Source organism: Micrasema longulum, unplaced genomic scaffold (assembly GCF_059751315.1).
Source record: "Micrasema longulum isolate JH-2025_06_02 unplaced genomic scaffold, ASM5975131v1 h1tg001320l, whole genome shotgun sequence".
In the NCBI taxonomy this organism is placed as follows: Eukaryota; Metazoa; Arthropoda; class Insecta; order Trichoptera; family Brachycentridae; genus Micrasema; species Micrasema longulum.
The window spans coordinates 82543-96407 of NW_028278507.1; the positions used below are offsets into that span (position 1 = coordinate 82543).

Here is a 13865-nt window from a genome sequence, read left to right on the forward strand (position 1 = left end):
AATCATTTCTCTACAATACCGCAGAGTGTGTGCGGACCAACTAATGCTTTACAAAATTATGACAGGAATGGTTGACTGTACAGAGCTGCTTGGTTTAATAACAATACATGTGCCAGCCAGGATTTGTAGACGGTACCACCTGTTTCATGTACCGATAAGTAAAACATCGTATGTTAAAAATGCTTTTTTTCGTAGGACTTTTTCAGTGTACAATACAAAATTTACAAATACAGATTACACAAACATCACTCTGTCAGATTTAAAATTTACACTAAAAATGCATTATGTAACTTAGTAGACATTATAATAATAAATATGTACATCTCCCTTCCCCTCCTTATCCTCTCTTCAAGCATTCTTGTCCTAATCCCGCCCAATTTACAGTAACTTAATGTTCTTAAAATAAATATAAAAAATTCTTTGATTATTGAGTACATGAAAATAACATTTTTATATGTATAAATTATATGTATTTATTTGATATGTAATATATTTTCTTTACTAACATTGTATACTATGTGGAAATCTGTTATTAGTTCTGAGTTTATACACTATATCTGTTTGTTTACTATAAATATGTATGTAGAACTATTGATTTCCCAAATAAAATAAAATAAATAAATAAAATAATCTCTGCATATATGTATCTACAAGACGAAATTCAAATAAGTTTAAGTTGCAATATAAATCTGCATGAGTAATTTGATTATTTACTACTTACGATAAAATAAATAAGCTCTATTGATACTACAATCCACACTAATTATTTGTAAATGTAATGAATACTTGCAGAACATACCACAACTTAAAACTTTATTGGTTTTTGTTATTTATAAGAATTCGTATTAAAACTTCCAACAAATCATTCCATTTTATAAACTTTTTCACTCACACAACTAAAAAAGGTAAAAGTACTTATGTTCATCAATTAAAAAGTAATATTTCGTTTTAAACAGATGCAACACAAGTACATATCTATTAAAAATCACATAATGTGACATAGAGAGTGTAAGTAGGTAAGCTAATAAAAATAATTTATAACTTGTATATGTTGAAAAGAAATCAAAATGGAAAGGGCAAACAATTTTTAAGTTAGTCCGATTTCACCGTTATGCTGTTATAATCTTCAGTTTGTACACGATCAAAATACTTCATTTTATATAATATGAAGGATTTTTTAAAAATAAGTAGTCAAAAAGATTTTTCGTGTTTGATTTACAGAAAACGTTCTCTACATAATATAATATATAATACTTATATTCAAATGTTATGTCACTGCTAGTTTTCAGATTATGGTAACATTAAATAAATAGCACGTGTAATTCTGTAACCTTAAATTAATCTTACCGTGGTTTTAGGCGATTATCCGATAATCTGACGTATTTATAAAATAAATCGCAAAAGAAAACACCGGCGGAACACAACCTCACTTTACAACTTTTATTTCTGACTGAACTGAAGTTGTACAAATAAAGCTGCGCATTTCGCTTTAAGAAACGAACGTTGTTTTTCGTGTTGCCAGATGACTAAAAAAAATTATTGTGTTATTCACCAAAAATTCAGAAAACATTATTATTCCTTTCCACTCGGAATCCAGTTAGACTCATGTGCCGATTTTCGGTTGCCTATTTTCTTTTTAGAAGTAATCGCATTGAATTCGGGTCATTATTTTACATGTTTCTTATTTTTATTTAGGTCAATATTTTTAATTCTTCATAATTTTATAATATCCTTTTTTTTATTTATTGAAAAAAATGTTGATAAAATAAGTATAAATTCATATGGTTTTGTACAAACATAATTAATAATAACTTACTTGATTCATAACTTGCATATTCCACAACCTTTTCCATAAATATGTGTTTTTATATACTTTCCACATATCGATTAAAAAAGTATACTAAAAAGAGAACAATGGTGATTGTTTACTATTTATCAAATCATAATTTTAATCAAAAAATATAACATGACAACAAAATATGTCAAAACAAGGATTATTCACTATCATCCTTCCTTGCCTCTCTGCGCCTAGTTAGTAAAAGAGCGATGTAGGGAATTTGAAAAACGAATAGTATAATAATTAAGGGTATTAGAAGCAAACTTAGAATTCTCCATTGAGATATTTGCGAAAAACTTTGAAAAAAGAATTGAGAATTATCCTTCACTTTAATGGAGAATATTAAGATTTAGAGAGACGGTTTTGAATTGAGGTATTATAGATAGGTAGGTTTTTATGTGTAGTTTATTTTGGCATCAATAACTAATTTTGCGTTTTGGTGGAGAGAAGTTTGCTTCTAAAACCTTTCATTAATAATTATATTAGTATTATGCATTTCTAAATTACTGTTCATTTTTTTATTATTTCATTTTTGTACCGTATAGAATTAGGTTTAAGCTTAGAGTATGCATATACTCTAAGGGTTTAGGTGTAATTATAAATTGGAAACCTTAGGTTTTTAGTGGGTTTTTCCTTTTAGTACTTGTTTTAAATTTATTTGAAAATTGTGTATGCTAATCGGTGTTTAACCTCTAGTCGCGTGTATTCACCATTGGTGTTAACAAAAGTTATGTCGGTTTTTTTTTTGAAGAGAACACAAAAAAATACAATGACTTAGTCAATAACGTATTGTCCTTCATTATTTTACAACAAATTAGTCATTAATGTATTCTCCTTTTTTGTTTTCTCATTTATTTCCTCAGTTGAAAGCGAACAGAAGGGGTGTCTAAAATGCTCTCTTTCTAGGACATTCCATTTTGAAGGCTTGTAATTAAATTAAATATTTGTTGTGAAGTTTTGATGTATTTATCATAACTTCCTTCTATATCCTCTTCCCCATCTGCTGATAATCCCCTGAATTAAAGGCTTAGCGGGTTATTCCTTTTAAAAAATAAAAAAAAGAGCAAAATACTGTTTTATACTGGGACTCCCGAGCTTCTGGAGAAAATAATTTTTCCACACTTTCTCTTTCTTAGTTTTATATTTTAGTCTAAAAACATAAACTTAGAAATGTTATATAACAGTGCTTTACAACCTGAGGGCCGCGATCCCCAGGGGGGTCGCAAGCAAGGTAAAAATAAAAAAGAAAGGGTTATAGGTCCTACAGCACAATAAAAATACAATAATTTCGGTGAGAAGGCTGTGCCTGTTTATTTTATAAGAATTTATCAAATCGTGATTCTATTTTTAAGACGTAAAAATAACAAAATTATTTTCTAACGAGGAAGTCAGTGGTTTTTTTTTTGTTAATAGACTTCAGACCATGGCAAAAAAAGTTTTGAAATTACTCCACCTGTGACATCACAAGTTCTCTACGGTGAGTTCTGTTGATTGGTGAATTGACTTCCCATAAACAGGAAGTCTATCACAACAAGTTATCATTGGTTGATTCGCAAGAACTCGTGACATCATTCAAAGCCGTTCATTTTTATTAATATTTTCATACATTTTTCAGAAAACTCACTGTACAACTTAATGCTCTAATTTTGACTGTGCTTAAAAGACCATTCTTTATAAGCAATTTCCCGTAACACTGAACTTCCTCATTGGAGTCTATTTCTGTTTTCTTCATTTTATATCCACTTTACTCTAATATTTTTAACTTTATTAATGTAATTATTATTCATTCTTGTACTTGCCTTTATTTCTAGCAGGGATGCTGGATTACAACACCTTCAAATCTCATCGGCATATTTTTCTTGGGAAACATTTCTATAAAATAATTTCTTGAAATATATATGTATAATCCAAATATACTGAAAGTGATCAGTTTGTTTGTTATTTTGTAATAGTGAGATCTTTGGGTAAATAATAAGAGCGCAAATATTTATTTTATAATAAAAAATTACAATTTTTAAAATCCCGTCAGGGTTATATAAGTATCATAATTTCTAGTCATGTTATGTCTCATCTGGTTAGTGTATCATCATGAGCTTTTTCGGGTTGAATTTAAATTTGTCTCCAATGTTTTTTAAGTAGTTAGGTATTTTTGACTGTCCTGCATTTGCCTTAGCTTTTTAATGTGGGAGTGTTGTTGCCGTCTGGTATTATATTTGTGTATGTCGACATTTTTATCTCTGCTGTGTATGTAGGTAAGTATACAATAAATATCAAATATTGGTAGTAAAATGTAAAAAAAAATTAAGTTTTTTGTAAGAAAATTTATATCATTCAGATACATACATATATTTTATATTAAACTTATTGCGTGTACATTGGAGATATTTCTAAAGAACGAGAAAATTCGATGCCTGACATTATTTTTGAGATGCAGCAATTTCCAGCATTGATCGAGAGAATCTTTTTAGTTTGAAAAAAATTTGCTACACAAATACATACATATGATTATAAAACACAAAAAAAGATTTATGATTTTTATTTATAAAATTCGTGTTCGCTTTCATCCTTCTTTATATTGTTTTTGTAGCCCTTTTCGAAATCTTTTGGTAGCACAATGTACCTGAAAAAGAAAAAAAATAGTTAAAAACAACCATTTCAAAAACTCCTTTATTTTTTTTTCATTTCCCTATTCACCCAGTGGTGTTTTATGCAGCGTATCTCAATCATCTGTCACATGAAGATACATAGTTTATGGTTTATTTAAAAAGAAAGGTGTGTTAATTTTTTTTAGGAATATAATAGTATTAATTAAGTGGTTCAAAACGTAATAAGGAAGTTCAGCGCTACGGAAAATTGAATATAAAGTCTTTCTTACATGCCGTAAAAATTAAATGCATTTAATTGTACTGTGAAGTTTCTCAAAAATGTGTGAAAAAATTAATAAAATTGAACTACATTGAAACGTCACAAGTTTAACCAATTAATTATAGCGTTACTATGTTGTTGTAATAGATTTCCGGTTTCAAAGGATACCATGTTGTTTGACGTTTAGCGTGTAAAAATAATTAATTTTTACAAATTATTGTACGGAGCTCTACTTTTAAATGTCAGAAAAACTCATTGACTTGAACTCGTGACATGGCGTATGGTGTAATTTCGAGTTTCGGTGGCGATTGAAAAATTACAAAACCTAAAAAAAGCACAGCGATGACAATGCGATACATAAAAATATATAATTTTTTTGGCTAAGTTTGAGTCTATTTAAAAAAAATATTTTAAAAACCACTGAACTTGGTCATTATTGATTTTTCCCTCTTCTGATAGAATATTATATTTAGGAAACCAACAGAACTAACTTCAGGGTTCCACAAGTTATAATAATGCAAAGGGTTAGAAAAAATAAATATATGTGCTATAATAGGACGGGGGTGGAGGATATTTATTCATGGATTAAGATTTACAAACATACATATTTATATACAATATTCTAGAGGAGAGAAACAAGAAAAAGAAATCATAAATTTTCAAGAAACTTTGCGGTACAATTTAATGCTCTAATTTTTACCGCACATAAGAAAACATGTTTATATCCAATTTCCCGTAGGGCTAAATTTTCTCATTCACAATTTGTCGCCCAACCAGACAATAGTCTGTTCCAAGACTAACAAATTGTGAATTTACTGTTTTGCAATGGAACATTATAAAGGTATACAAAAAAAAAATTACATTAATTAAAATGAATTAAAAGCATTTAAGCTATTTGTGGCTTTCAAAGTCCTGCCCAACTGACTATACACTCTCGGTGCAATAATACTACATTGCCTTTGGGCGAAGCTCGTTCTTGCAGCAGGGGTTACATAATTTTCAGCTAGAACACATCTCGCGTATCTGTTTTGCCGGGTTCTTTGATCACTAGTTTTAGTTCGGCGAAACAGGCAAAGAGCTGACTTCCCAAACAACTACTAACAATATGCTTGATGTTTATATTTCACGGCAAGCGCAAGCAATTATTTACGCACCTGTTTTCTCGTACAGCATGCATACCGGCCTCCTGGCAGATGGCATTTATGTCAGCTCCAGATATGCGGTCAGGACGAGCCACATAATCTTCCAAGTCTACTTCTTCTGACAGGTTCATCTTCCCGGTGATGGTTGTAAATACCAGTCGCTTTTGACGCCTGTAAAAAATCCACATTGTAACATTTTAATCGGCCAGGTGTTTGTCGCAAGAGGCAAAATTAGCAGTTCACAATCATGGGGAGTCCTTGTACCGACCCTGATGTATGGGAAAGAAGCATGGACTTGAAAAACAGGGATGAAAGTAGACTGAATGCTGTCAAAACGCGATCTCTCGGGTGAATGTGTGGTAAAATTAGACGATAGATGTACAAATGTACATGTAAGGCAGAAATAAGCATTATAGACAAAATCAAAGCTCTGAGTTGGTTTTGAAATGTTGAGCGAATGGATAGCGAAAGGGCGGCTAAAACGATTTACGATGCAAATGTTGATGGATACAGAAATAGAGGACGACCGAGAAAGACATGGCATGACTGAATCCAACAAATATTTGTAGACGGACATGTCAAAAGTCAGATTAATCGGCATGCATGCATGAGAAGATGTATGAATGTAGAGGAAGCGAGATCTGTATGCAAAGACAGTGATATGGTGTTCCCTCCTATCTGCCTACCCTTAGGGGAAACGGCATGACGGTTTGTTGTTGCCTTTTATCTAGTGGCATACTGATGCACAAAATACTACGTATATATTTAAAAAATATCAAAAAGATAACAATTATTTCTAAAATAAAAATTTATATTAAGAGGACAAAATGTAAATTGTGAATAGACAGATAAACAAACTGCAAAAAATTATTCCATAAAATAAAATAAAATATTTAAGTTTTTAGTCTTTACAAGATCATGCTTTATTTTTGCAAAAAAATCTTATTTCTACAACTTGTATTTTTTTTATTTTTATTTATTTTATTTTTGCACCACAACAGGCCAGGAGGCCTAATTACAGCGGTGAATTACATCACAGAACACCCAGGCTTGAGAAAAATCATATTTAATTTTTGTGTTCTCACCGGGAATTGAACCCGGAACCTTCCGTCTGTGAGTCAAACGTCTTGACCACTACACCACGGAGGCCGCCATTTATTTTATTATTATTTTTATTTTACAACAATTTATTTGCACTGTTACATTTCTTATTATTTATTTCATAAAAACATATTTTTTCTATATAATAAATTAATACCCTACTTGGAAAACTTAATATTTAACAATGAAAAAGTTAGCTTAGGTAGATTAACCTCATTTCTATAATCCGACACTTTCAAAAAGAGTAAACATGTCCTTATAATATAAAATTAAATACCTGTCAGGTAATGGGAATTCAATTTTTCTGTCAAGTCTTCCGGGTCGCAGTAATGCAGGATCCAACGTGTCAGCACGATTTGTTGCCATAATAACCTGAAATCATAATGGTAAAAAATATTCAAAACAATATTACCAGAGACAAAACAAAATATTTTGAAAAAATTATCGTTTAATAAATTATCTTTTGTGCCTCATAGAGATGAGATGATTGATAGTCACAAAAATCCTTGGTTTTGTTGTCAGAACAACAAGGGAGTTCAAATCTGTTGATGCATTCTTAGTAAGAAGCCAGTTAAAGTATGGCTCCTTAGTTTGATTTGAAGGTTCAACAAAAGTTTTTAAGGTTCATTAATTGTAAGTTAAATTAAAAAATAAATTGCATTCCTATGATTTATACAAATATTTCAATTTTGGGACAATTTTCTATTAGTCATGAACAAGCAGGGTTCGAACCTTCGACCTCCTGGGCCCGTATTACAATGGGAAGTTAAGAATTGAGTCTTCAAAAAAAAATCACAAATAGAATACAAATTTCATTTGCATTTTCCAAATTATACAGCTTCTTTAAAATTTCATAACCTTGATTCATTAACACACAATAGAGATATACATATTTTTTTTATTTTTAAAAAGATGAATATTTGAGTTCTTATTCTTTACTCAAATATTTATATTTTTAGACCATTTCCTTAAAGTCCTAAATAACTTATGCTGGAAAAATGTAAATCGAGTTGTGGCAGAGTGGGATTTGAACCTCGGACCTTTGGCCCGTGAGTCCACAATACTAACACGGGATCACAATCCGGTTTTTTAGATCGACCAGATCCTGCTTTACAAAATTGTAAATAATCAATTTGATTCCCCAGAACTAATTAATCTACTTGCTTACCGTGTCCCCTTCGGACCAACTAGACTGTCTGATATTTTCTATATTCCTAACATTAAAATGAATCATCGGAAACATTCTACCATCCTTCGTATATGTGAAACATTTAACACTCCATATAATAAGTAGAGAAGAGAACTAATAGGCTTGATTAAAAATAACAGAGAATAGACGTTTTGTCTGTTTTTTGCTCTTTATAAATGATAAAAAGTAGGAGTGGAAAATTGCATTTGATTAAATGAATCAAATGCAATTTTCCACTCCTACTTGCCGTCATTCATCCTTCACCACTCTTCATCAATTTCCTTTTTTTACACTACCACTATGACACTACCCACGGGACCACAACCCGTCCCATTTAATGTTTTTTTAATTTTTTTATTTGCAATTGTTTCCATGATTATTTTTTACATTTTGTTAAAGGCATAAGTAGTTCAATAAAATAACATAATAGTGGAATCCCGCAGTTAGTACATTATGTGATATCAATGCATATATTAAATCTCACTTTAACATTTGTGGTCTGATCAAATCCGTCCATTTGGTTGAGTAATTCTAACAAAATTCTCTGGACTTCTCTGTCCGCTCCAGTTTGTGCATCAAACCTAAAAAATAAATTATCACAATAAAATCAAAATACATATCAATAAAAAGCATAAAATAGCTAACCGTAATCATAAACGACAACATGGATGCCTAAAAAAAAACAAAGTGAATTGAGCAAAGCGTATTTTTTTAAATTACAAAAACGTTTATTTACATTGGACATTTTTTCAATAATTGGCCACTTGTTGATGGTAACTGACAATATTTATTCTATAATATATTACATATTATTTATGGTATTTATTTGGTAATGCCCTCATAAAGCAAAACTGCCACAAAAATGTGATAAAATAATCTAGCCTTGGGATTTATGTTCAATTTCAAATTATTAAACTCATTAAAAAAAAATGTCCTATTACACGAATATTTCAAACTTTAACTTATGTTACTTGTCTGGGCCTGCGCATCAAGTAATAAATATGCGCGCATCATTTGTATGCGTGTGCAGAATAAAAAAAAAATAGTATTCACATATGAGATTTCTTTATTTCACAACACATTTTTTTTCCGAGCTAAAATCAGATTTCTGATAAATAATACAGGCTAACTTTTGAAATCAACAAAGAGATTTTTTGACTTTTGTTTACACTTTTTGGATAATTGTCAAGTACCTACATTTATTAACATATTGTTTTATAACCATTCTTTTTATAAATAAAACAAACACAAAAACCCCTTTTAGGCATGGGGGCATGACCTGTGCGTGGGTATATTGTGAAGTGAACATTAAAGAAATTACAAATATAATATGTACTTGCATTACGTTACATGCGTTCATGTACAACCATAATGTACATAATACAAAGTATTAAAAGCAAATAAACACAAAAACATTAATGAAAAAATAACAACATAAAAAATATTGCTCATGCTAACCTCTTGGTTGCAATGGCGTCGATCTCGTCAATGAAAATAATAGCGGGAGAGTTCTCCTTGGCGAGCCTAAATACATCTCGCACCATTCTGGGGCCCTCTCCCAAGTACTTCTGGACAAACTCGGAACCCACTACGCGGATAAAGGCAGCTGTAAGGATAGTGAACACCAAATTAACATTTGTTATAAAATATCTTCAAATATATTCTTTACCCATATTTCTTTTATAACCTTCACACTTCAAAACTACATTCATAATTTTGAAAAAATATTATTTATAATTTTAAAAAGCCATTTGGGTTATAAGTACAAATTGTAAGTTGTTCTTGCAAAGAAGCGATATATATATTTATTTATTAACGGACATTGTCCATGTATACAATTTATAGGGTTTAAATATTACAATAAAAAAATAGTTTAAATGATTTTTTTTAAAAAGAAAAGAAGCATTGACAAACATAAGGGACATAATAAATTAACAACGCTTTGAGCATGTACAAATGTTTGTAGACAGGCTGGATTTCCATATTCCCTTCTCAAAAATGTTTTCCCTCTGTTGCAACAAATTTAGATACAATTAATGATTTTATTTATGTTGGTGATGTGTGCGGAATGTGGTGTGTATTAGGTGAATTATGGGAGTAGATGATTTATTTTATTTTTCATTAATTTTCAATTTTTTTAAAAACCTGTCAGGAATAATAAAAAGTATTATAAGGTCTAGTCATGTTATGTCTCATCTGGTTAGTGTAGTAATCATGTGCTAATATCGAGCCATTGGCCTGATATGCTACCCCAATTCAATGGCAATATTTTGTTATATTAGTAATGTTATTTTGGTCTAATAAAAACTAATTTGAATAAGCTTCGCATTGCTTTAATTTCATTTTGTTTTGTTTGTCCAAGAAACAGAACTACAGAGAAGTAATTTAAAGGTGGCGTTATACTGATGATGATACCTGTGGTGTGGTGGGCTACAGCTTTGGCCAACATGGTTTTTCCACAGCCCGGGGGCCCGTACATGAGCACTCCGCGTGGTGGGTCGATACCGATCTGCTTGTACAGCTCGAAGTGGGTCAGCGGCAGCTCCACAGCCTCCCGAATCTCCTGTTTCTGCATATCCATGCCTCCTATATCCGAATACTGCACATCTGGCTTTTCATCTGAGAAAAATGATATATTTTAAAATATTTCTTTTAAATGAACTTTATAAAAAAAATAAAGACGAGTAATACTTAATCCACAGATTTGGAATAACCAGTGATCCAAATCACACAACCAGTAATCTAAATTTATGGATTCGAGTATCAGTCATATTTTATATCTGCAATAAATTAAATAATAAACAAAACAGTGTCTTTCAACATTTTTGAATATGCGACCCCCTCACGAGCCTAAAATATCTGGCAACCCCCCAGGGCCCAGATTACAATGGGAAGTTAATAGAGTTATCTTCGACTGTCTATAAAGAAAAACCGATATTTGTGTACAAAAATGAATATATTTGTAAGCACATTAAAAGTATCTTCGCCAGTAACCTATAATTGAACATGTTTAGAAGAAAAAATTGTATACATATTCTGCTTTTTGTACAGAAAACTTAATTTTACTTTGTAGATAAAATTGAAGATAAATGTTAACTTTCCATTTTAATCGGGGCCCCAGACCCTTATTTTATTATACTACTTGTCTGTCAGTGATTTTAACGATTTTAAATTATTATTTTTAATTTCTTTCTATTGACACCATATTATTAACTAGAAATCAAGCGCAATGTAGGAGCGGGCACAGTAGGCCGCATCGTTAGCAACGATATATGTAAAAACATATTTTATATATTGTTGCCGATAGCATACTTAAAATGGAATTTAATTCATATAAGATTGGCATCTTTTGCATAAACTGAAAAGAGGGACGTCCTTAGCTAGCAAGGATACCATAAAAAGTATTAGTGCCATTCACCGCCTATGTGAACTAACATTAGTTATTTGTGTCTCACAAATAGAACTGCGGTTCCACAAATGGTTCACAAATAAATAAGCTAAGACTTCAAACAAAAAATATTGTATTTTTAGTAAAGGACAAGCCCCTAGTTTTTGCTTTTACCTTACTTGCGACCCACAGTTAATTGTTAATTTTTATTCTTTTTTTATTTATTGGGGATATCAACAGTAATACGTGTAACAAAAATATAACAAATAAAATATACAGAGAATAAAACCAATGACAGATATCCACAGAAATACATTAAATACACGTACAATACATACTAGTGTGTTTGTGTGAGTGTAAGTGAGTGAGAGGGTGGGTGAGTGGGTGTTATATTGGAATGAGGGTGGACATGTGTTTAAATATTATTGCACAAGTGTCGAAAATATAAATATATATAAAATATGAATTAGAGATAAAATAAAGTAAAATCAGATAAAATAAGACTTAATTATTGAAACTAAATATAAGGCAAAAAAGTATGTTTTAAGACGCACGTTTTAAATGTTATTTTTTTACAATCAAATGGATCAATAAAGATAAATAATCTTAGACAAGAATGTCCAAAAAAGATGTTGCATGGTCAGATATTTTTTTTATTTACTCGCATAGACATATTAAAAAATAATAATAACACATATACGAGATGCGTTTAGAAAATAATGGGAATTTTTAAATTTTGCGGGTTTGGAGACTCTGATTGTCAATTTTTTTCAAATGTTGTTTAATAACTTATCTTATTTTTTGTTTTGTACACCATTTTGTGAAAAGGACCTAATTATATTGTTATGGTATTTGTTAAAATCAATATAGTGTAAAGTTTCCGCAAACCAAGTTTTGTAAAATTTCCATTGAAAATAAACGTAAAAATGGCATTTATCAGTAAAAACTTATAAATAATTAGTTTCATATTTTCGTTTCGAATCACCTTAAATAAGTTTCGTTTTTGCTGAAAATCTTGTTTCCACAGTCACTATTACAGATCTCATGTCCATCTTGCTGGGAAACAATCTGGTTCTATTTCAATGATTACACAAATAAGTCTACATTTGAAAAATCATTAAAATAGATCAGATCGTGTCTCGAGGTTGTCATTTTTCGTCTTAGCTATATATGTAATGAGCTTAACAAACCAGCTTGTAACATGGAAATGGAACTATCCGCTTCAGGAGGAAGGACATCCACAAGAGCGTTGGAGTGCTTGTGCAGCGCCACAGAGGCCGATGGCTTCAGCAGCTCTCGGTCAATCGTAGACAGGATTCGGACATAATAGTTAGAGCCGGTAGTACTTCCAACTGCAAACAATAAACTAAATGGTAATCGAGCTTCGCTTTGGAGGCAAATGTATCGTGACATTGGAATACTTGTTATGACGGTAACTTAATCAAAATAAACTAATAAACACAATGATCTACTTCTAATAAAGGAAACATTGTACACTGTGCACATTCATAATTAAGAACATCTTCACATTTTAATTACCAATTCCTGTGTTCTGGTCAACGGCTTCCAAAAATTGTCCTATAACTAAGGGCACGGATTGTATCCGCTTGACCTCCTCCTGAGCGTGTAAATACTCCTTCTTGAGATTTCGCTGCTCATCTTTAATATATTCTTCTTGAACTTCTATAAATTCCAACATCCGTTGTAGTTTCTGAAAATTTTTAAAATGAATTATCTATTCATCACAATGTAACATAGCCTACAAACCTTTTTGAAAAATCCATTTAATTTACCTTAAACTTCGTGTAGAGATCTTCAGTTTCTAAATCTTCAAAGGTCTGTGCTCCGGCCGTGGAGGCTCCTTTTACGTCAACAACCATGTCATCCTACAATGTACAGCCATTAATAAGAATATCATTTATCATTGAATGACACAGGTGAAACAAAATGTATTTAAATGTGAAAGAAACCGAGTAATTACCTTATCCGGCAAAACAATCCCAATTTCTTCCATTGTTGATAATTATTGTTTCAGCCGACTTAAGCAGATGACTTGTGGAATTTTTTTGTATCCCCGTAAGCGAGAACCACAGATGCGAGAGCATAGGTAAATGACAAATGACGAAGCACAAAGCACAGACAAAAACATTCGATATTCGTATACTATGGCTATGGTCTATGGTCCAAATGAAACCATGAAAAAACATCCTTATTGCAAAGTACATAACTACTATTTTGGAGTATTCTAAGTACATCATAATACAAAGCTTTAGCCTTTTTATAGCACCTAGTAAAAAAAAACTAATTTGTAGTGTTGCCGATATAAAAATCTTTAAAACGAGT

General features: G+C 31.0%; 2 protein-coding genes across 3 annotated transcripts in view; both read right to left on the minus strand.

The window, feature by feature from the left end:
• The window catches only part of PCB (Pyruvate carboxylase), a 61395-nt gene extending 59904 nt beyond the window's left edge, over positions 1 to 1491 (minus strand). For both annotated transcript variants that reach the window (XM_088235065.1, XM_088235064.1), the window contains exon 1: positions 1348 to 1491. The gene's annotated coding sequence lies outside the window, so the exon portion shown is untranslated. The remainder of the gene's footprint in view (positions 1 to 1347) is intronic.
• A 2866-nt stretch (positions 1492 to 4357) lies between these two features.
• Rpt3 (26S proteasome regulatory subunit Rpt3) lies at positions 4358 to 13659 on the minus strand. The gene is made up of 10 exons (XM_088235071.1): positions 13504 to 13659; positions 13316 to 13408; positions 13062 to 13233; positions 12713 to 12874; positions 10550 to 10753; positions 9593 to 9740; positions 8619 to 8715; positions 7223 to 7317; positions 5857 to 6015; positions 4358 to 4457 (listed from the first exon to the last, which is right to left on the minus strand). Exons 1-10 carry the CDS (start codon positions 13534 to 13536, stop codon positions 4373 to 4375), a joined length of 1248 nt encoding a protein of 415 aa, XP_088091197.1. The 5' UTR covers positions 13537 to 13659; the 3' UTR covers positions 4358 to 4372.
• Positions 13660 to 13865: the final 206 nt, after the last annotated feature.

Bases quoted from the DNA above. Each gene is read 5' to 3' on its own strand.
- Rpt3 (XM_088235071.1), bottom strand. From the start codon at position 13,536: ATGGAAGAAATTGGGATTGTTTTGCCGGATAAG. The intron at 13,409-13,503 runs GTAATTACTCGG...TGTACATTGTAG, and splicing joins GGATTGTTTTGCCGGATAAG to GATGACATGGTTGTTGACGT. The intron at 13,234-13,315 runs GTAAATTAAATG...AAAAATTTTCAG, and splicing joins ATCTCTACACGAAGTTTAAG to AAACTACAACGGATGTTGGA.